At 38.4% G+C, this 23,390-nt stretch overlaps 1 protein-coding gene across 5 annotated transcripts in view; it reads right to left on the bottom strand.

Moving 5' to 3' along the window:
• Positions 1-23,390, bottom strand: part of MYLK (myosin light chain kinase) — a 410,235-nt gene that overhangs the window by 36,648 nt on the left and 350,197 nt on the right. For all 5 annotated transcript variants that reach the window (XM_074214675.1, XM_074214673.1, XM_074214672.1 and 2 more), the window contains 4 exons: positions 15,528-15,560; positions 15,289-15,382; positions 13,765-13,968; positions 1,826-2,043 (listed from right to left, as the gene is read on the bottom strand). In XM_074214675.1, the coding sequence (XP_074070776.1) occupies positions 1,826-2,043; positions 13,765-13,968; positions 15,289-15,382; positions 15,528-15,560 (549 nt within the window). The remainder of the gene's footprint in view (positions 1-1,825; positions 2,044-13,764; positions 13,969-15,288; positions 15,383-15,527; positions 15,561-23,390) is intronic.

The following is a 23,390-nucleotide window of genomic DNA, read 5'->3' on the forward strand; positions in this document are numbered from 1 at the left end:
GAGCTCAAAATTTTTTGAAAAATAGATGTTAAAAATCATCACCACATGTAACTGGGGAAAAGTAAAATACTATTTAAAATATTAAATAAAAATATTTAAAATCCTATGATCTCTTCTTCAGTAAAGTCTCAATGAAGGAAAAATAGAAGAGAATTTTATTACAAGGTTCTGGATCTCTTTGTCATGTAGCTCTGGGGAGAGTTTTGGTAGAGTGGAAAAAAATGAAGGGAGGTAAAGACAACATCTCAAACGGAGAATAAGTGGCTACCCCACCTACTCATCTTTGTATCACTTTTTATCACACACATAAATGTTGACTTAATTAAAAATATAAATAAAATAAAATGGTGGGAGTGGGGTAATTAGAATGGGCAGACATGTTGGCATGATATCAGAGGTACAATGAAGACCCAATGCCTTACACAATCACCTTCTTAGAGGCTTGTCAATACCTATTATTCATATAATAGGGCAAAATCTTTTACTTTCGAATTATAAATTAAGGTTTAAATATAATATTCCAAGAAGACTTCTAATAGATTGACTTAAATTCACACAAAGGTATATAATGACTAATATCAGATTGAGAGCAGGACTTGTAATGAAAACAGCCTGCATTTATAGAATGTTTTAAAGGTCTATGTATTATTTTTTTACACATCATCTCAGGTGGCCCCACAACAGTGACCTGGGTATAGGTGCTATTATGATCTTCATTTTGCAGATGAGGAAACTGAGACTGAGAGTATCTCAGGGTTTGAGTTTAGGTCTTCCAGATTTCAAATTTAGAATTCTATCTGTTCTATCAGCTCACCTTTTTCATGAAGCAGTGGAGATAGAACTCTGAGAAAAGCAAGGCTATGGATGCATAAAACAGGTTCAGACCTTTTAATGAGGGGAAGGCCTCCCGGCTGTTCCATGAATTCCAAGAACCTCCATCTTTCAGCTCTGGCAGTCCCTTATGCCAGGAAGCTGACCCTAACTACTGACCTCCCTGACTTTCTTAAATCCCAACTAAATTCTCAACTTCTATAACCTTTCTTAACTTCTCTTAATTCTTTCCTTTGCTAATTATTTCCTATTTATTCTATATATATATATATATATATATAGCTTACTTTTTAAGCATTTGTTTACATGCTATTTCTCTAGAATTATAGATTATAAGCTCCTTGAGGTTAGGGACTATCTTTTTCTCCATTTTGTAACTCCAGCACTTAGTAGAGTATCTGAGACATAGTAGTGCTTGATAAATATTTACATATTGATTATTGTCAAAATTATTGCTCTCTATGTGGTGTTAGGATACATTTTCTAGAAGGAACAATGCCATTTGAGGTAGGTCCATTTAATGAAGTTTGCCTCAGGTTTACATCAAAATAGTATTTCACAGGTTGATTGACAGCAAGATAGAGTAACTCAGGAGGGTGCTACAGTGGGGTTAAGGATGGAGGTGGGAGAAAGCAAAGTCTAACTACTATTTTTTTTTAAGGTTTTTGCAAGGCAGTGGGATTAAGTGGCTTTCCCAAGGCCACACAGCTAGGTAATTATTAAAGTGTCTGAGGTCAGATTTGAACTCAGGTATACTTGACTCCAGGGCCAGTGCTCTACCCACTGTGCCACCTAGCTGCCCCAAGTCTAACTATTATTAACCATTCCCAGAAGACAATTTGCACAAGAACTCATAAAGTGACTTAACTGAACCAAAAGTTGATGGTTTCCATTTTGCATGCTACTAATTCATTATTCTCCACTTTTTTGTTGTTGCTGTTTAATCATCTGAGGTCAGTCAATCAACCAAACAAACAAGAATGTCTTTTCTTACCTAGTTTCCTGGCCAGTCCAAAGTCAATGAGCTTAATCCTGGTCCCAGTCTTGTTGACACACATGATGTTTTCAGGTTTGAGGTCAAGGTGGACGATACCCTGCTTGTGGATAAATTCCACACCTTCTGAAATCTGCTTCATGTACTTGATACACTCCCGCTCGGTCAGCTCAAAGTCCTCATCGATGATCCGCTCAAACAGCTCACCCCCAGATACACTTGAGGAGGAGAAGGGGAAAAGAGAAGTACCCAGGAGAGATTAGATCTCTGATCAGTCTTTGTCAGGATCTACTGAGTGTTCACTAGGTAAAAGAGCTCTTATGGTGAAGAGCTAGGGACCCAAAGAAAGGCAGAACCAGAATCTGCCCGTTACTGTGGGGACTCACTGAGCTTTCCTAACCTGAGAAGATGTGGTTATTGAGTCCCACTGAGTTTTCACCACATTTGATGAATAGAGAGAAGGGTTTGGACTGAGAGACAGAGAAGCATTATTGTAAACCTAGACCAAGAAGGATTAGGATACAGAGAAGGAGGGCCAAGGAGTGGAAGTCAGGAAGGTTGAACAGAAGGCAATGACACCTATGACTTGGACAGTGACTGGGACTTGTCTGTATGTATTTTTAAGGGGTAGGGTCAAAAGTGTCCTAGGTTTGGGGGAGGATGTATTACTTTAAGAAAGTTTTCTAGGCCACAGATTTTGAGATATCCTAACTATTAATGACTCAGGGAAGAAGCTGGGAGAGATGGAGGTACTTGTCTCAACTTGTTTAAAAAATAAAAGGAAAAAATCCCCAAGACTGAGAAACAAATAACCAGTCTATAATTGATATAATTTTCAAACTACCACAATCAAAGTAGAGGGAAGGACTATTTTTGTACCTTTTATACTTGTGATATTTTCTATTTATTATTATTATTATTATTATTATTATTATCCACTTCCATTTTAAAGTTGACCTTGTTGGTTCTTTAAGTTAGATTTTAGGATAGGTCCAGAAGTGGACCTTTGATTTCACTACTATAAATGAACTCCCAGGTGAGAAAATTCTCTCTACCAATGCAAGGTGGCACATTGGTGAAGTTTAAAGTATTAGAGGATCACACAGGCAGTATGTGTCAATGTGTGTCAGTTTGTTTCTAATCCCTTCAACCTCTGGTCCCCTTCCTTCTAATCTACCTTCTCTTTAACTACTAGATATATTTTTTAATTTATTGAGATACTAATTTGTAAGCTCCTTGTGAGTTGGGGTTGTTTAATTCTCTCTGATTATATAATCAGTACAATGTCTAATACACATTAGGAGTTCAATAAATATTTGCTGATTAACTGATTGATTCAAGTAGTTTCTTGATCCAAGCTACTATGCAGCTGGATTTCACTTGTATAGAAATGTTCGGGGCATCCGTGAAGAATATGGGGGCATTTGGGTCCCACAAGAATGTGAAGAGAGAATTGTTAGTTTGTATTACAAAGACTGAGGTATGCCTGCATTGTTTTCTATGGGCAGGTACAAGGATTAAGACAAAAAAACAGCCTCAATCTGATTAAAAACTGAGATTAGATCAGGTCTGCCCCACCTAGTTCTCTGAGTTAACCTAGGGTCTGTGTCCTTCTCCTTTGTGCATGTTCATATAGGGATGAATGTATTCATTAGATTTGTGACCCCAGTCAATATTTGGCACAAAAGGCCAGGAGCAAACTTTCAAAGTACATATAATACCTAGCAGTTCTGGATTTTGGGGTCCTTCTTTACTTGACAGAGGTGTGTCATTTGTTAAGATGTCTTAAAAAACCATTTTAATTATTCTAGACTAAGTATTCATGAGCCATTTATAATAGCATCCAATCTAGTATCCACCAGTTGGGTTGATCATTAGTATGAAATAGGAATTTGCTTTGTTTCATTTAATTTCTCAAAATTTGATTATCCTTCCTAAGACCAAGTGTCTGAATCTCTACTCTGGACCATGGTGATTCTACTGTACCCATCTTGGGTCACCTCTTCCTTGGGTCACCTTGCCAGAGGCAAAGCAATGGCCTAAGCTGTCTTCCCCTCCCCTGTTATATTTGTCAATGCAAAACTAATCCATAGCTTGAGACATGTAAGAAGAATGAGTCAGACCTCTCTTTTCTTTAAGGGAGTTTTGATTATTCTTTAAATGTCTCAATTTAAAGAGGTAGCATGAGGTCAAACTCAAGAAGAAATGGACACTAAACTGCACAAAAATCCTTATGGATGTGACTTAATTCTGATACAGAATATTATATATATTTTTGTATTTTTATTTATTTTGTTAAATATTTTTCAATTCTATTTTAATTGGGTTTGAGCCATACTTGATTTAGGGGTATTGTAGGCTGCATTTGATATGTTTGAGGTGTACTATTACAGAGAACCACAAAATGGAACAAGTCCTCACAGAGATCATCTTATTTATCTCCTTTTGTGGGCCAAGAGGCAACAGTTCAGGGTGAACACAATATTTATTTAACTTCTATGCAGAGTAAATCATGTGAAATACTAGACAGGATGAATCAAGAGCTTAAATTAAAGTTGCCAGGAGAATTATCACAATCTCAGATATGCAGATGATACCACCCTGATGGCTAAAAAAAAAAGTGAAAAAATAAGAGTCTCTTGATGCAGGTGAAAGAAGAGGCTGTAAAACTGGCTTAAAGCTTAACATAAAATAAAACCAAGATCTTGATCCTATCATTTCCTGATAGGGGGTGGCTAGGTGGCATAGTGGATAGAGCACTGGCCCTGGAGTCAGGAGTACCTGAGTTCAAATCCGGCCTCAGACACTTAATAATTACCTAGCTGTGTGGCCTTGGGTAAGCCAATTAACCCCATTGCCTAGCAAAAAAACAAACAAACAAAAATACTATCATTTCCTGACAAATAGAAGGTAAAGAAATGGAAGCAGTGTCAAATTTTATATTCTTGGACTCAAAGATCACTGAAGATGACCAACTGTAGTCATGAAATTAAGTGACACTTGCTCTTTGGAAGGAAGGCTATGGCAAATCTGGATAGCATACTAAAAAGCAGAGACATCACCTTGCCAACAAAGATCTATAATAGTCAAAGCTATGGGTTTTCAAGTTGCAATGTATGATTATAAGAGATGAACTATAAGAAAAGCTGGGCACTGTAGAATCAATGCTTTCAGGTTGTGGGGCTGGAGCAGACTTGAGATAGTAAGAAGTCAAATCAGTCAATACTTAAAGATCCTGAAATTCAAACTATTTACAAAAGGATCAAATACTGGTTCTTTGGGTCACAAAGAGTTGGACACAACTGAATGTCTGAACAACAACAGAGAACTGGCCTCAAAGTTAGGAAGACAAAAATTGAAGTTCCACCTCTGACATATTCTGGCTCTGTTATTTAGTTACTTAGTCACCTGAAAAGTCATTTGGCCTTGAAGCAACTCCATAAAATTAAAAATTCATAGAGAGGAGTAAAACTACATTGGAGGAGGGAATTTCTTCACCTGGGAAATTCCTATACAAATGAGATCAGTCCCTATCCCTATTCTAAATCAATCTACAACTATTTATTTAGTCACTAGGTAAGCTAGGTTCTAGAGATGCAAATACAGAGAACAAAATAATCCCCACAGAATTTAGTCACTGATCTCCCCTTTGTCTTCCCAGATTCTATTCTCAGACTTATGAAAGATCTATTTGACATTCCTTTAAACCCTACCGGAAAAGCTCATCCCTTCTTAGATTGATGTGATTCTACCTCTACTGATGTATAAGGAAAAAAAAGGAGTTTAATGTCTACTGTATTTTCAGATGAGTAGAAGGAGCATCTTTATTATCTAACATACTGGAAACAACATGACATGGAGGACCTATTTGGGGAGCCAGAAGAATAGGATCCAAGCTTCTTAATGATCTGGTTCATTTACCACTATAGCTTCCACAAACTGGAGCCAGAAGGATGAATGTGATTACCCTCAGTTTACAGAGGAGGGACAGTGAGGTCATTTTAGCATCTGTCTTCTTTCTCAATTAGGAGCATAATTTTTCTACAGTCCACTGATCTCTAGAGAGAATGGCAAGACAATGACATAGCAGAAGTGCTGTGGATGGGGTCTGGAGTCAGGAAGATTTGAATTCAAATCTGGCTTCGAACACTTAATATCTGTAAGATCCTGGGCAGGTCATACAAGTTCTGCCTAATTCAGTTTCTTCATCTGTAAAAGGGGGAGAAGAATAGCACCCACCTACCAGGGTTGTTCTGAGAATCAAATGAGGTAATGATTGTAAAGTGTTTAGGGCAGTGCCTGGTAGATAATAACAGCTATATAAATGTTAATTATCATCATCAGCAGCAGCAGCAGCAGCAACATCATCATTCTACAAGATAACTTTTGGAATTTATAAATATCTTGCACCAGTCATCAAATTGGAAATACCTGTGTACTCCATAATTTTAAAATAAAGTAAAACTGACAAATAAAAGGATAAAAAAATAAAAAACAAAAAAAAAGATTTCTATGTAAAAAGTTTCTTCACTGAGTATCTGGCTTTCAGAGTGGAAAAGAAAAGCAACAGTCAGAGATTGTGAGTATGAAGGACAATAACTCCTAGTGACTATTCACATTTACATTGATGCAGAGAACCATGGGCATAAAGAATACTGAAATTAATTGGAAACACAATTTTGTAAATCTTTACTCTTCTTCTTTAACTCTGTTAAAACACTCTGTCTCGACCTCCAGTCTAACCTTGGCCATGTTCTCATTGGTAAGGCAAGGTAGGTTACCCAGGTGCTGAAGCAACATGCTAGAGACCACCCAGACTGGAATCTGTAGACCCTTGACCCCTCCCCAAAAGGCAAACTCTCCAATGCAGCATGTGGGCAACTCCCAAGTCATCACCTCTTCCCATGGACCCTGAGGGGGGATTTAAGGAGATTTAGGATAAGGCTTGCTCCCTGGCTCTGCTTCTCCATTCTGGACTTCTGCTTAACCTGAAAGCTGGCCTGCAAAGATTAACTAGCTATTCACATGGCTTTCCTTTACTCCCTTCTTAACTTCTCTATCACTTTCTTTTGCATTGCAATTTCTTTTTAAATAAATCTCTATTTTCTTTTTTACACCTGCATTCCTGGGTCAAGTAGTGATTCATCACAACATGATTATCTAACATTTCCAGAAACAAAACAAACATTGTGAAGCTGGTAGTGCAAGTGTTCTCATGAGATGAGAAAGTGAAGTTCTGGGACTTGTCTTTAGTCACACAGCTAGTGAGAACTGGAACCAGGACTCAAATCTCTATCTCTTGACTCCTAGCCTAGTGCCCTTTCCACTACATAAATGACTACCATTTTAAAGCATTACTTCAATATCAGTTATTATTGGTATTACACATTGTCAGCTTTAGGTCTCTTTAGTAATACTAATTGACTGGAGAAAAAAGAAAAATAGGGCAGAGGTTCTTGTTATCATCCAAAAAGTGACTGTTGCATGAGTTGTTATTGCTAGAGACTTTTATAGATGGTGGGGTTAGAATGCTGGGCCTGGAGTCAAGAAGATTTATCTACCTGCTTTTGAATCTGACCTCAGATACTTACTGGCCATGTGACCCTGGGTAAATTACTTCACCCTGTTTGCCTCAGTTTCCTCATCTGTATGAGCTGGAGAAGGAACTGCAAACCACTCCAGCCGGTATCCTTGCCAAGAAAACCCCAAATGAAGTCATGAAGAGTCAGAAACAACAGAATAACAACAGGCATTAACTAAGGAACCAAGTTTTCTTTAGCCCTATGAGAAATATCCACTTTTACACTCTAATCTGGAGAGAGATATAGCAAGGGACTCTATCCTTCTCCCACTCATTCTACTCATCAGTGAAATGAGGCAACACAGGAATTTAGTACCCAACCTGATGAGTAAGACCCAACTGGACATTAATTATCCCAAAGCATCCTTACTGCTTTCTGAGACATAATTAAGGGAGTCTTCAGATCTACTGGTAACTGGCACCATGATTTGCCTGAAGCTCACAGGCTATGGATCCCTGAACCCTTAATGTATGTATTAAACAAACCTGTTCTTTCTTCCCTGCTACAATTCTCCATTATCCCTGGTTAAAGGGAAAATTCCTTAGCATTTAAGGTCTTCCATTAGCTGGGTCTAAATTCTCTTTTCAACCTAATTTTACATATTAATCCCCTTCACAAACTTTGTATTATAGCAAACCAGAGTAATGGCTGCTTCCTCAAACTGAGGTTTTTTTTAGCTTCTATTTCTGTGCAAAATTTGTTCATCAGTCCCTAGGCCCAGAATGTATCTTCTCATCATCATCTCTCTGAGTCCTTATCATTCTTCAAGAGGCATTTTTGGGTGCTGTCTCCCCCGGAAGCCTTCCCTGATTCTCCTAGTTTAATGTTCTTCCCCTTTCCAAATTTCTTCATGTTGACCCATCTGTATCCATATCTCCCAGGGAAATGTAAGATCATTAAAGGAAGAAACTTTTATTTTTCATCTATGTATTCCCAATATCTAGCAGAGCATTTTGTACTCAATTGGGGCTTTAAATTGGCTCCTGAATGAGAGGAAACACCTGAGGAGAAGAAGACCAAGGGTGGGAGCCTCCAGTCCACATACTGGTGTGGCATTGTCAAAGCAACCATAGACAAGACTTGAAATTCAATACATCTTGGAGTTTTTTAGGAGTGAATTAGTTATTTTTTTTTAGAAGAGTGAATTAGTTAAATGTTTGATCAAACACAGTCCATGAATTATATTATAAATATTCAAGTGACCCTTGGCAGAAAAAAGTTCCCAACCCCTGCTTTAGATTATCTACTATCCAGGATTCAACTATCCTTGTACAGAGATTAGTAGATTGGAGAATGCTATGTTTTTATAGCATATGTTTATTTTATTAAATTATTTGACAGATGATGTTTATAGTATATGTCTTAGTAAATTAGTTCATGAACTATCTCATTATAGCCATCTGGATAAGACAAATTTGGTTGGATAGTATATTATTCCAAGGATTCATAGTTGGTTGAAGAACTATGCCTAAAAAAAGTTTTATTAATAACTGTCAAATTGAAAAAAATCTCAAAGGAAGTGTCATAAGACTCTACTCTGGTGCTTTGTGCTGGACATTTTTTTTTGAAGGAAACTGAAGTTAAGTGACTAGTCACACAACTAATAAGTGTCTGAGGTCAGATTTAAACTCTGGTCCTCCTGACTCATGGGACTCATGCTGTATCCACTGCACCACCCAGTTTACCCCATGGACATCATTTTTACTAATAATGTGCAAGAACACATTGAGGACACATCTAAGAATTTTTCATATCACACAGTATTGGGAAGGAAAGCTAATCCCAATGGTGACAGAATCAATATTTAAAGACCAGATCTCAAAATATTAGGGAGCTTAGAGCAAGTAGAGTCTTATTATGTGTCTCTGAGAATAAAATCAGAATGTGACATAATAAGATATAGGATAAAAAAAAATCAAGATCAAGGAGGAGGAGGAAGTGGAATAAATTTTGAGCAAATTCACAAATAATACAAAGCTTAAAAGGAATACACATGTCAACAATGACAGCATCACTTTTGGAGAATCACAAAATCTCAGAGTTGGAAGGGATCCCAGAGTCCCTCTGGTCCTTTAGTAGATTGAAATAATGGACCAAAAATAACATGATGAAATCCAACAAAGGTAAAGGTACAGTCTCTCTTGATATTTATAAAAATATAGTCTTGGTCAGACATGATTCAAGTGAACTTGTTCAGCACTTCAAGAGAAAAAGACTGGGGGGAGGGGGGTTGTTGGCGCTATATGAACTAATGAATGTGGATTTTTCAAAAAAAAGTTAATTAACTTGATTTGAGGTTATTTTGATAGAAATATAGTATCTATATACTTCACCTAAGGTTTACCACAATCCTCCATTTTAGCATGGAGGTGACCCTGGGCTCTCTAAGAATAAAAGGCAGAATATAACATTTGGCTGGTCCTAACAATCTGTAAAGGCTTAAGGTATTGGATTTATGAAGGACTGTGACTGAGGGCTATTCTAGAAAAATTTGGAGAGCTTCATTACTGATGATTGACTATTTTTTTTTTTAGGTTTTTGCAAGGCAAATGGGGTTAAGTGGCTTGCCCAAGGCCACACAGCTAGGTAATTATTAAGTGTCTGAGACCGGATTTGAACCCAGGTACTCCTGACTCCAAGGCCGGTGCTTTATCCACTACGCCACTTAGCTACCCCTCACTACGCCACCTAGCCGCCCCTTCGATGATTGACTATTAAGAATTATTTTTGGGCACAATACTTAATGAAATTTTCTAAAAAGGCATGGGGAGGTAGCAGAGTATGCCAACCAATGAAGTACTGAAATAGATTATTAGATCTCAGGAATAATAGTTTGATTGATTTTTTTTATTGATTAGACTACATCTGGAATATTGTAGTTTGGGTTTTGGATACCTTATTTCATACTACTGATTGAAAAACTGCAATACAACCATGGAAACAATGTAAAGACTAACAGAATGCCTTCTGTGGAGGATGGGGGGAGGGAAGCAAGGATGGGGAAAAATTGTAAAACTCAAAATAAAATCTTTCTAAAGAAAAAAGAAAAACTGCAATACATTCAGAAAGGAGCTATCAGAATGCTAAGAGGTCTGGAAACTAAGATCTGGAAACTATTGTCTGTAAGGAATGCTTAACAGAGTGGGTATGGTTAACCTCTAGTAGAAAATACTTTGAGGTGGGGACTTGATAGCTGTCTTCAAGTGTTTAAAACACTGTCATGTAAAAGAGGAAACAGACCTCTCCAAAGAGCAGATTTAGAATAAATGAAGGGAAATAATAAAGAGACATATTGCAGTTCCAGATAAGGAAGAACTAACTGCTTGACAAACAGAGCTGTTAGTAGAAGAGGTGGCTTTGAAAGAGAGCAGCTTCCTCTCACCAGACATATTCAGATCAATGAGTATCTATCAAGGAGGCTTTAGAAATTTCTGCTCTGGGAGAGAAGCTGGACTCAATTACCTGCAAGATTCCTTTCAACTCCAACATTTTTCTCTGTTTATAATTACAATGACAAATGGACAATGATAGTCCAAGCTCTGTACCAATAGAAGGGTTACAGGGAAGGGGCAAGGTGGAGAAACTCCCTCAGACCAGTACTGTAGAGTTTATCTAGTAGCTAAGCATAAGAGGTCTGGAGAAAATGAGGAGGAAGCCTCAAAAGATAAAAGATTTGGTTGCAAGAACTGGGAATATTAATCCCAGAGAAAAGAAGAATATTTGTTTTAGTTTTGTTTTTTTTTGCAAGGCAATGGGGTTAAGTGGCTTGCCCAAGGCCACACAGCTAGGTAATTATTAAGTGTCTGAGGCTGGATTTGAACTCAGGTACTCCTGACTCCAGGGCTGGTGCTCTATCCACTGTGCCACCTAGTTGCCTGAAAAGAAGAATATTTTAAGAGGACCTGGATTCAAGTCTTACTTTGGCTATTACCTACTTGGGAATTCAATACCTAAGGCAAACCATTTTAAAGGCAAACCATTCGGTTTCCTCATCTCATCAATGAAAAAGTTAGACTAAATGGCTTCTGAGGTCCTATCCAATTTAGATCTAGGATTCTATGATAGTGGGCAGCTAGGTGGTGCAGTGGGTAGAATGTTAGGCCTGGAGTCAGGAGACCTGAGTTCAAACTTGACCTCAGACACTTGCTAGTTGTATGACCCTAGTCAAATAACCTTGTTTGACTCAATTCATCTGTAAAATGAGCTGGAGAGGAAAATGGCAAGCCATTTCAGTATCTTTATCAAGAAAATCCCAAATGAGAAAAGACTGAATAAAACAGGATAAATTAAGTTTATTCTGCTTGGGGACAAGGGTTGGGGGGGGGGGGGGATAAACAGAAGGGCTATTACAAATAGGTAGATAAAGTCAAGCAGTTGATGTTAATCCAAAGAAGAAGAAGAGACTGTCTTAGGGAGTAAGTGGATAAATTGCATGTTACAGAGGTCTTTAAGAAGGGGTTGGATGATGACTGTTTGGAAGATGCATGTTTCAAAGCAGGAATTAGGATGGATGTCCTCTGAGGTCCTATCCAAGTAAAAGGTTCTTGCATGTACCTAGTCTTTGCTTCTTTCCATATTAGAGACAGCAAAGCTGAAAGCTGAGAAACTTGGGATTTATTTCCAATAGTAACTGTATATTACCAAGTCACTGCTTCTCTACAGATCTGTCTCCCTCCACTAATTGCTCTTTTTTTTTTTTAAGGTTTTTGCAAGGCAAATGGGGTTAAGTGGCTTGCCCAAGGCCACACAGCTAGGTAATTATTAAGTGTCTGAGAATGGATTTGAACCCAGGGTACTCTTGACTCCAAGGCTAGTGCTTTATCCACTACACCACCTAGCCGCCCCTCCACTGATTGCTCTTAAAAGAGGTAACACTTGAATATAGGAAGATAATACATAAAGGCCATCTAGATAGGAAAAATATAAGACTCTGTCATTGTGAAAAGTCAAGTACTCCATTCTCACCTCCACCTCAAACCAAGACTTTTAAGACTCTCCTGTTCAAGGGTGGGGGGTGAAAGCCAGTTCAGCTGAAAACTTTATACATTTGCTCCCTTTGTTTTCCATTTAGCTTGCCAATTCCTAATTCCAAGCTAAGTATGGAATTCAATGCACCAGCACTGCTACCCTCTTTTGCCCTAAACCCCCCTGCTCCCTGCCCCTTCCCTTGCATTCCCGCTCAAAAATTTATACAAGTACCGACATAAATATTTCATTACTGGAATAGGTGCCAAGGGCCTAATGACTGTGGTGGTAGTCATATGGAGGAATGAGGGACAGGCAGTATAGCTCAGAGGTGAAGACTTCTTAAAAGTGACTGAGGATTTTTTCTGTATCTTACATGGCTCAATGGAATCATAAAATAGGAAGGGACCCTAGAGATCATCTCATTCAAATGTGTTCTCATTCAGATTCCTAACCCAGTACTGTTTCCATAGAACCTTAAGTATGGATTTGGTGTGGAAGGACTACATCGCCAACAGAAATAGTTTAAGCAATAGCCTTAACACAGGAGACAGGAAGAGCAAAGCAGCAGAACAAATGGCAGTAGAGAATTGGGGTAAGGAGATGTAGGATGAACAAGTCTCTCATTAACGCTCTCTCCTAGGCTGATGAACATCCAATCTGCTTTACTTTCCTGAAGAAGAAGCCGTATCTTACTCTTTGCCCTTTGTTTAAAAGCGCAAAGCTCAGCATTAGTAATTTAGAGAGGACGAGAAAGTCTGGTTGTTTTACTGCCATTAGCACAGATTGTAGGGGCAAGGTTCAGGGTTGAAACAAAGTGACAAAAAAAAAAATTGGCTCTCTCAAAACCCACAAAAATCTTTTGGTTAAAAAAGATGTTGAGAAATCACCCAGTCTAATACCCCACTCTTTTGTAGGTTGTACCTAATTTAACAGAAGGAGTTGAAAATCTTCGATGAATTAGGAGAACTGAGATGGGACTACAGAAAAGGAAGAATTCTGCCTTGGGTCACACAGACCCAAGTAGAATCCTGGACTCCTCAGAATGGGTTCTCCTGTCTTAAAAAAATTTGGAAAAGAAAAGATTCAGTGTTTTTCCCCTTCCTTTTAACCCTTGTTTCCAATTCCCCTCCTCCCTTCTCTCCCATTTTTGTCTATAGTTGAACTCTCACTCATCAAGGGTAGGTAGGTAATGTGTGACCAATGGCACCATGCTTTTTGGTTTTTTAATGGTGAAGGTAGTGGGAAGAGAGAAGGAGGATAGGCAGAAATGGTTTATAGCTTTGGATACTGTGTTATCTTGGGGAGATGGTTTCAGGAAGGGGTGGATGGGCTGGGAAGGCATAATGCTGTGGAGGTTGAGATACTCCAAGTATAGTGTGAAGCACTCACATTTCCAAGACCATGACAATATTGGCTTTCTCCTCAAAGGCATCAACACATTGCACAAGCTTGGGATGGTGTAGACAGTTCATGATGTCAATCTCCTGCCGGATATTCTCTTTATCTTTTGCTGAATATGCCTTGAAGAATTTCCCTGCCCAAATTTTTCCAGTTTTCTTTTCAACGAGTCGAAAGACTTGTCCAAATTTCCCACTATAAAGGAAGAAGAGAGTGGAGTGAGGTGGAAAAGGATCACTTAACCATCATTCCCTAGAGATATAGACCTGAGTAAATCTCTTTTGCATATTCCATCCACTTGGACATTTGCAATTCATTCAATTATGTTCCTATGTCTCCATCTCCTAGAAATTTCTCCCATTAGACACTCCCCAAGGGTAGAGACTCTTTTTCTTTTATCAGATCAGGGGTTCTTAACTTTTTTATGTCTTTCAAAAGACATATGTCTTTCAAAGAATAATGTTTTAAAATGAATAAAATATGTAGGATTACAAAGAAGTCCAAATATGTGGAAATACACGTATCAACAAGTCCTGCATTAGATCCTTATTATGGGAAATGGGACATGGAGTAGTCTTTAGGGGAGGGAGGGAGATAGTGTTAATCTCTATAACTCAGTTGCCCTTCCTCAGTATGAATATGTCCAGAGTACTTCCCTGATTCATTCTCTGATCTCAGTTGATGCTTCCCTAGGTAGGCCCTATCAGTTTTAAATTTCTTTCTGTCTACTACACATTTTCTGTAGTGTAACAGCCTAATTCCATGTTCTCTCTCCTTTATTTGTTTAAGGTAAAGTCTTCAGAGTGATTGATGATGGATAAAAACTAGGGGAGACCTTAGAGATGGAAATCACCTCCTCTACTGACTGACTCCTTTCGTGAAATAGAACTAAAGCTAATTTCAATACTATTAATAGAATAATAAATGAGCCCTATATTTCAACAGAAATAATGAACTTAGATTAGTGAGATCTAAGGGGGTGAGTAATTCTGGCTCCCTTGACTTCTAGTGATAATTTTTTAAATCTTTTTTTTTTTTAAATCAGAGATGTGATTTCATCAGTAAAATCAAGCACACAGTGAGGAAACTCCCTCTACCAAAGCAGATCTACATCTCCTGGGTAATCTAACCGAATAAGGGAATGACAGCCAAGTTGCATAAGCAGAACTTTAAGTTCCTTTGTCTGACTCTGAGGTCTGTGCTCTAATCACTATGCTACTCTTCCCCTCTCAAGTTGCAGTTGTGTGTGGTGAGGTGGGGAATTATAACACTAATAGGAAATAATATTAAATGAATCCTATATCTGAGCAGTTGCTAATTTAGGCATTGTATGATGATGAAAGTGATGACAGGGTTCAGCAGTTCTCAAAGATGGTGAGTAATACAGGTGGGAATTTGTGAAAGTAACAACCTATGTTTAAACAAGTTGCTCTCCCTGAGAAGCAGTCTTTTTCCCTGTAGTCATTCCAACATCACTACCCTCAAAGTTGGAGAGCAGGCTCCCATCCCACTTACGATCCTAATCTCTCCTCGATGTCATAGAAATCAGCAACTTTTTGTTCGGTGTTGATTGCCACTGTCCGGTAGTCTACCTCAGGTTCCTTCTCATCTACAAACAGGGGATCAGGGTTAGGGTCAGCAATCAGAATCTGCCCTCCCCCTCTGCCCAAGAGTTACATTCCCCTATCCCAGTATAATGAACCCAATCTTGTACTCCATCTCAATCTCAGAGAGAACAATGGGGCTTTCCATACCATCATCTGACAGTTCCACTTCATCCTTGGGTTCTGTTGGGGGAAAAAGCAAACAAACCAGAGAGAGGAGTCAGACATAGCCTTCTTAGTGGTGAACATCCAAAAAAAAAAAGTGGAAGAAGCATAGGAAACCATGTCTCAGCTTTACCAGGCACAAATGTCTGACCGTGAGGCCCAAAGCCAAGTAAGAGTTACTTCTCCTTCACTCCTCTCTCTCACACTGTGGGGCTAAAAAGTTGATCAATGGGGAAATAGCCATAAGGTGTGGAAAAGGAGAAAGGGGGGAAAAATGCCCATGGTTTTGGTTGAGCTGGTGGTTATCCAGAGATGGTTTAAAAAAAGTGGCATGGGGTGGCTAGGTGGTGCAGTGGATAAAGCACTGGCCCTGGAGTCAGGAGTACTTGGGTTCAAATCTGGTCTCAGATACTTGATAATTACCTAGCTGTGTGGCCTTGGGCAAGCCACTTAATTCCATTTGCCTTGCAAAAAAAAAAACCTAAAAAAAAAGTGGCATGGTTCTAACAAAGAAGGTCAGGAACAAGAAAACTTAGAACAAAGTGAGGCTGGCAAGGAATGAGAAGATCCGAAGAATTATGGGACCATTAGTTGGCATGGATGGGATCATGACAGTGGATGACAGAATGAGGGCAAAATTAATAAACTCTTAATTTGCTTTTCTTTTCTAAGGAGAGTTATCTTCAGATTGGAATGTGAAGAACAAAGATGGTTAACAGAGAATAGAAATCCAAGAGACGTAGGGATAATACCTTGCTATCCTTAGCAGGTTCAAGTCACCCAAAGGAGATGAACTATATTTTAGGGTACCAAAAAGCAAAACTTGTGAATTTCATTGCTAAGTCATAATAAGTGATCCATTAAAAAAGGGAATAAAAGCAGGTTCTTAAAATTATAGATGGATAAGTTGAAGATTTATCTTTGTCAGTGGGCTAATACAAAGTGCTATTAATACTGAGAGAAAAATTGATGACAGGTTATGCTAAGTTAATTTCATTTCCTTTTGTGACAATGATACAAAATTTTTAGGCACATGAGTGCAGTAGACACAAAAAAGACAGATACATCAAAAATTTTATATATATATATGTCTACATATTCACATTTACTTACATATACAAATGCATAGGCATATTTGTTGTTCAGTCATTTCAGTAGTATTCAATTCTTCATGACCCCTACTGGGGTTTTCTTGGCACTTCCCTAGTTCATTTTACAGATGAGGGAGGTGTATAGATCTATCTATCTATCTAGGCAGCAAGGTGGCTCAGTGGATAAAGTGCTGGGCCTGGAATCAGGAAGACTATCTTCTTGAGTTCAAATCAGGTCTCAGGCACTTGCTAGCTATATGACTTTGGACAACTCACTAAACCTTGTTTGACTCAGTTTCCTCATCTATAAAATATGCTGGAAAAGGAAATAGGAAGCCATTCTAGTATTTTTTCCAAGAGAAGCTCAAATTGGGTCACAGAGAGTCAGACATAACTGAAATAACTCAACAACAGCAACAAGCAGATATAGAGAAAACAATAACTACTATTTATATATTGTTTTAAGATTTGAGGTACTATCTATCTACCAATCTATGATTTGATCCTTATTTCAACCCTGTGAAATGGGTGCTATTATTGCTTTTGTTATTATTTATTATTATTTCTATTTTACAGGTGAGAGAAGTTAAATCAGTGTCTGAGACCGAATTTGAACTCGTCTTAATTATTACAAAGTCCTCTTATCTATTACGCCACCTAGCTGCTGATCATTTATTTATTTATTTATTTATTTATTTATTTAGGTTTTTGCAAGGCAAATGGGGTTATGTGGCTTGCCCAAGGCCACACAGCTAGGTAATAATTAAGTGTCTGAGACCGCATTTGAAACCAGGTACTCCTGACTCCAGGGCTGGTGCTCTATCCACTGCGCCACCTAGCTGCCCCATAGCTGCTGATCATTAAAGACAAATGAGAGAGCCTTTTATAATAACTTTATGTAAGATGGAGAAATGCAGACAGTATAAAAGCACAGTTAGACAGCTTCTGAACTAGTTGAATGGTTGTACCCAAAGGGTAGATAAATATGGGCTGGCTAGGTGGCACAGTGGATAGAGCACCGGCCCTGGAGTCAGGAGTACCGGGGTTCAAATGCGGTCTCAGACACTTAATAATTACCTAGCTGTGTGGCCTTGGGCAAGCCACTTAACCCCATTGCCTTGCAAAAAACATAAAAAAAAGTCATCAAATTGGATAAATATGAAGTTGGAAGAAAAGTTTTAGTGGAATAGCCTAGGGATCTGTCCATGGTTCTGTTCTGTTTAACACTTTTATCAATGACTTGGATGAAAGCACAGAAGGCAGGTTTATCAAGGATGCCCTTGACAGAGTCTATAGAGATAAAGGGCAATTAAATAATAGACACAAGATTTAAAAATACCCATGACAGACTAGGAGGATGGTCTGAATTTAATAAGACTAAATTTTAAAATGATGGATAGCTCTGATCATAAATAACATCTATCTCTCAATTCTCTGTTTAGCACAAAGGAATAAAATACCAAGGAGAAGATGGTAGCAAGTAGCATCCTCAGCAAATGATTCTACACAAGCATTTCCTTGGAATATTAAAAAGGCTGGTCTGGAGTACAAGTTATATTTTTTTAGGCCTTTTTTTCAAGGCAAATGAGGTTAAGTGACTTGTCCAAGGTCACACAGGCAGATTTGAGGTCACATTTGAACTCAGGTACTCCTGACTCCAGGGCCAGTGCTCTATCCACTGTGCCACCTAGCCTCCCTGGAGTACAAGTTATGTTAATGGTCAGTTTAAGGTTAAGGGTAACACTGGAATTGGGGAGTATTTTCTGATTTGAAGGTATTTTTTGGGTAAGGATCAGTCTTAGACTTGTGATCCTAATTAGGGATGAGATTAGGTTAGAATTATATTTAGGAATAGATGTTATAGCAACTTGGATTTGGCAGAAGGCTTACAGATAGGGCAAGGACTGTAGGAGTGTCAAGTCTGCATTTTCTAGACTCAAAAGAATGAGGATTAAAAAGGACACATTATTTGCCCTAAAACCCAAAGATACTTGCTTTTGGAAACAACCTAATTTGTAATGCTAACTCTACCACTTACCTATGTGCCCTTAGGTTCAATCATACAAGTTCTAAATCTGTCTAACTGTGCTTTCATCCTGTCTGCATTTCTCCATTTTACTCACAAGGTTATTATAAAAAGTTCTCTCAGGTGTTTTTAATAATCAGCAGGTAGAATGTTAAAAACTGTCTTTACATGTAACTGGGGAAAAAATAAATTAAAAAAAATTAGTACCTAGGTGACATAATGGATAATAGTGCTGGACTTTGTGGTCAGAAAGACTGGAGTTCAAATCCTGCCTCTGCCACTGATTTCACCTCTATCAGCTTCAGTTTCCTTATCTGTAAAATGAGGGGATTGTACTGGATGAAATGAATAGTTCTTTCCAGCTCTAAACTAATGTTCTTATTCTGGGCGTGGGCATGGAATTTATCATATGCAGGCAAAACAAATTCTCTGCTCACCAGCCTCAAGATTTGCTTTCCATTCATTTTGGTCCCTTGACAGAAATTATATTTTCTTTCAGCAAAAGAAATTACCCGGCACAGTCTAATGTCTAATAGAAGACTGGAAAAAATGTTTTGTTCTTTTTATACCTCTCCTCTCCATCCAAGATGCTTAGAACCTTCAATTAACCACACCCTTCTCCACTTCCTTCCTCCTCAATAAATAATATAGTTGGGTTTATGGGGTTGGGAGAGCTTTTCCTGTTAGGAAGCCCTGAGGAGCATTGTTCAACTCTTCTGAATTTCCAGGAGATTTCAACATTTCCCTTGTAATCATAACAGCAAGGGGAAAGGGGGGGGGGGGGAATGTCACTGGGAAATGGGGAGTCAAGCATACTCCTAACAAACAACCCAATTCTAGAAAGATTTTTCTAACCCACCAGCTATATGGCCCTGGGTACATGACTTCTCTCAGTTTGCTTTGGTTTTCTCATCTGTAAAATGAGCTAAAAACGGTACATTATTCTTGTATCTCTGCCAAAAAGACTCCAGATGAGGTGATGAAGATTTGCACATGATTGAAAACTACTGAAGAACAATTAACTTCTTAGAATTTTTTTCACTTTCTTTTCTTTCCAGAGGGTTACAAGATTATTTGTTTCATCTTATCAACTCTTCTAATAAGTAAGAGTGCAGAGATAACTTCTCCTTTAGCTAGTGGGTCTGTCTGCCTGTACATTCAGTAAATATAATTAGCAATAATAGCTTATAGTTACATATAACAATTAAAGTTAACAAACACTTTATATACATCAATTTATTCTGAGCACTATAAAAAGAGATGTTAGAGATCATTAAGTTCAACTTCCTCATTTTACACATGAAGGAAGACACTGAGGCAAAAAGAGGTTAACAGGATTTGAACTCTGTTCTTCCTCACTCCAAGGTCAGTACTCTATCCACTACTCCATGCTCATAACAACCTTTTGATGCTGGTATTGCAGGGATTATCTCCATTTTATAGATGAGGGAATGAAAGCCAAGAGGTTATACAACTACTAAGTGGGTTTGGACCAGGTTCTTTCTCAACTCCATGTTCAGTGTTCCTTCCCTTACATCACTTTGCAGGCAAATAAACATAGTACAAATAAACATAGTACATATGACAGTGCCCTTGATGTTCATATTTCCTTTGAATAATTCTCTTTCCTTTACCCCTTTCACTGTTAGCAAATTCTCTTTCATCCCAGATCACTTCTTTTCAAACTCTTTTACCTCAAGACAGTGGATCAGATGGAGAAGGTGGTATACTCTTTGCTCCCTACTATTAATTCCAGATCCTCTCTTTCCTACTCAGCAAGCCATCTTTTCTCTTTTGAGGTTCATTGAATCCATCTATATTATCCTGTATCTTGTCACAGTAATATACCAACCTCCCAGAGTTATTCTTTTTCCTTTTGCAAAAGAGTTAGTATAACCTAACAGCAACATGGGGGTGATGATCAACCTTGATGGACTCATTCATTCCATCAGTGCAACAATCAGGGACAATTTGGGATATCTGTGATGGAGAATACCATCTGTATCCAGAGAAGCAACTGTGGAGTTTGAACAAAGACCAAGGACTATTACCTTTAATTTAGGGGAAAAAACCTAATATCTTATTATCTGATCTTGCTATCTCTTATACTTTATGTTTCTTCCTTAAGGATATGATTTCTCTCTCATCACACTCAATTTGGATCAATGTATACCATGGAAACAATGTATATACTGTCAAATTGCATTCTGTGAGGGGTGGGGGGAAGGAAGTAAGATTAGGGGAAAAATTGTAAAACTCAAAATAAATAAAAATCTTTAATTAAAAAAAAGAGTTAGTAGTATATTTAGGGATCTTATCTCTTTCAATTCTTGTCCTAGTTCTTGGGAACTTTGAGATACATGTTAATGTTCCTTCAAATACTTAGACTCCAACTTCAACTACCTTTCCAAGTCTTTTTACTAAAGATTTAACCCACCTCAACTACCTAGAGGGCTGGTCATACCTTAAATCCTACCATCACACATAATTGTATCAACAACAGGATCTTTAAATCTGAAAGTTCCTGTTCTCATCCTAATCTTCTTTTCTTCTTCTTTTTCTTTTTCTCTGATCAATTCTCCTCAAACCTATTCTTTGTTCTCACTGTAATCTTTAGTCTCTCCATCCCTCCTTGTTTTTCCCAATTTGGCTCTGCTCTTAATTTCCTCTCTTCATAATCTTGACCCTATGGTTAGCCATTCCAAATAAATATCATCAATCTTTCATTGTCTTCCCTTTTTTATCCTCCACCAGTCACACCTTACTGGGTTCTCACATAATCATGCCAAGTAGGTCCACTACAAATTCATATTATACTTCTAATATCAATTTTGTCCCTTACTGCTACACAGTAATCCTTCACACAATTAACATCTTCTTAAGGCATAAATCACTTCATTGCTCAAAGATGATGAGTGAGTCCCTATTGACCCTAGGATAAAATGCAAACCAAAGTGGTTCTTATGACCCTCCACTACCTTGCCTAGAACTACCTTTCCAGGTAATTTTATACTATTCCTCTTTAAAAAAAAGAAAACTATTTTCTATTGAAACTGAATCTGGGGGCGGCTAGGTGGCACAGTGGATAAAGCACTGGCCCTGGAGTCAGGAGTACCTGGGTTCAAATCTGGTCTCAGACACTTAATAATTACCTAGCTGTGTGGCCTTGGGCAAGCCACTTAACACCATTTGCCTTGCAAAAAACCCTAAAAAAACCCAAACAACTGAATCTGTGCTCTATCTTCCATCTCCTAGTTCCATCCCATTCCATTTCTCTCTTTTTTTTTGGCAAGGCAATGTGGTTAAATGACTTGCCCAAGGTCACATAGCAAAGCAAGTATTAATTTGATTATGGGGTTGGATTTGAACTCAAGTCCTCCTGATTCCAAGGCCAATGCTCTAGACACTGTGCCACTGAGCTGCCCCCAATGCACTCTAATAGACCATCAGCTATGACAGGAAATATATGTCTTCCTTTCAGAAACTATATCTCCTTTCATGACTCTGCTCAACCACCACTTTTTCCAGGAACTTTTTCTAAACCTCTACCAGTGAGTAGTTGGGCTCAATCTCTCTCTCTCTCTTTAATTTTCCTTATATTATGCTTTTTTTTTGTGTACAAGTGTGTACCCTCCGTAAGAATACAAGCTCCTTGAAGGTGACACTCCAATTTCATCTAGTAGGTGTTTTACTAAAGTGTGATAAATTGAATCTTTATCTCTAAATAGATTAACAGTCCTTTATGAATGCTCTCCTATTCTTCTCACTGTTCTTCCAACTGGAAACCTCATCTTCATAACCTACCAAAATTAGATCTATGTCTTTTCTTCCTAAGTATAGTGAGGTAGTTCAGCCGATAGAATGCTGGTTATAGTCAGGAAGATCTGAATTAAGATATGGCCTCACACACTTATTAGCTGTGTGACCCTGAGCAAGTCACCTTAGCCCTGTTTGCTCCAGTTTCCTCATCTATGAAATGACTTGGAGAAGGAAATGACAAACTATTTCAGTATCTTTGCCAAGGAATCCCCAAAGGAGATCCAAAAGAGTTGGACATGACTAAAAAATAACCAAACCACAATAATCCTTTTTCCTGATCATAGGAAGCCTTGCTTAAAAGCCTGTTCATCTCCTCTACTAACAGCTTTTAGCTCTTTTCTCCAGAAACAGATACCCCAGAGAGACAGTTGGGGTAGATTGAGAGGAGAGGCCACAAAGGCCTCTTGCAGAAGGTAGGATTTAAGGCAGGGAAGCTAGGAGGCAGAAGTGAGGAGGGAGAGTAGTCCAGGCCCGGAGGATGGCCAGGATCTATCTCAATTCTGTCTTTTTTTACAGAACTAGGAGATGGAGGATAGAGGACAGATCCAGTTTCAATAGAAATAGGCATATATTTCACCCAGGAAGAGCCACAACTCCATTGTTGATGCTTCATGTTTTTTTTTTTTAATTTCATGCTCACAAAATTATCAAGTTAACTCCCTTAAAAAACAGTCTCACTGGACTTCTGATCAAAATGGTGGGGAGAAGACAGGCACTGCATTAAGTGCTCCCTGTGCCCCCTCAAAAATAACAAGAAAGAAACCTCTTAGAAACTCCATCAACAGAACCCAGAAAAAAGAAGCTAGGAGAAGAACACCTAACAACAAGGTCTGTCTCAGGGGAACATGGGTGAAATGGGAGAGGAGAGCAGAGGGTCAGCCTAGGGACAGCAGTTGTGGGGGTAGTGAAAGG

The sequence above is a fragment of the Macrotis lagotis genome, chromosome 1, assembly GCF_037893015.1.
Source record: "Macrotis lagotis isolate mMagLag1 chromosome 1, bilby.v1.9.chrom.fasta, whole genome shotgun sequence".
NCBI classification, from domain to species: Eukaryota; Metazoa; Chordata; class Mammalia; order Peramelemorphia; family Peramelidae; genus Macrotis; species Macrotis lagotis.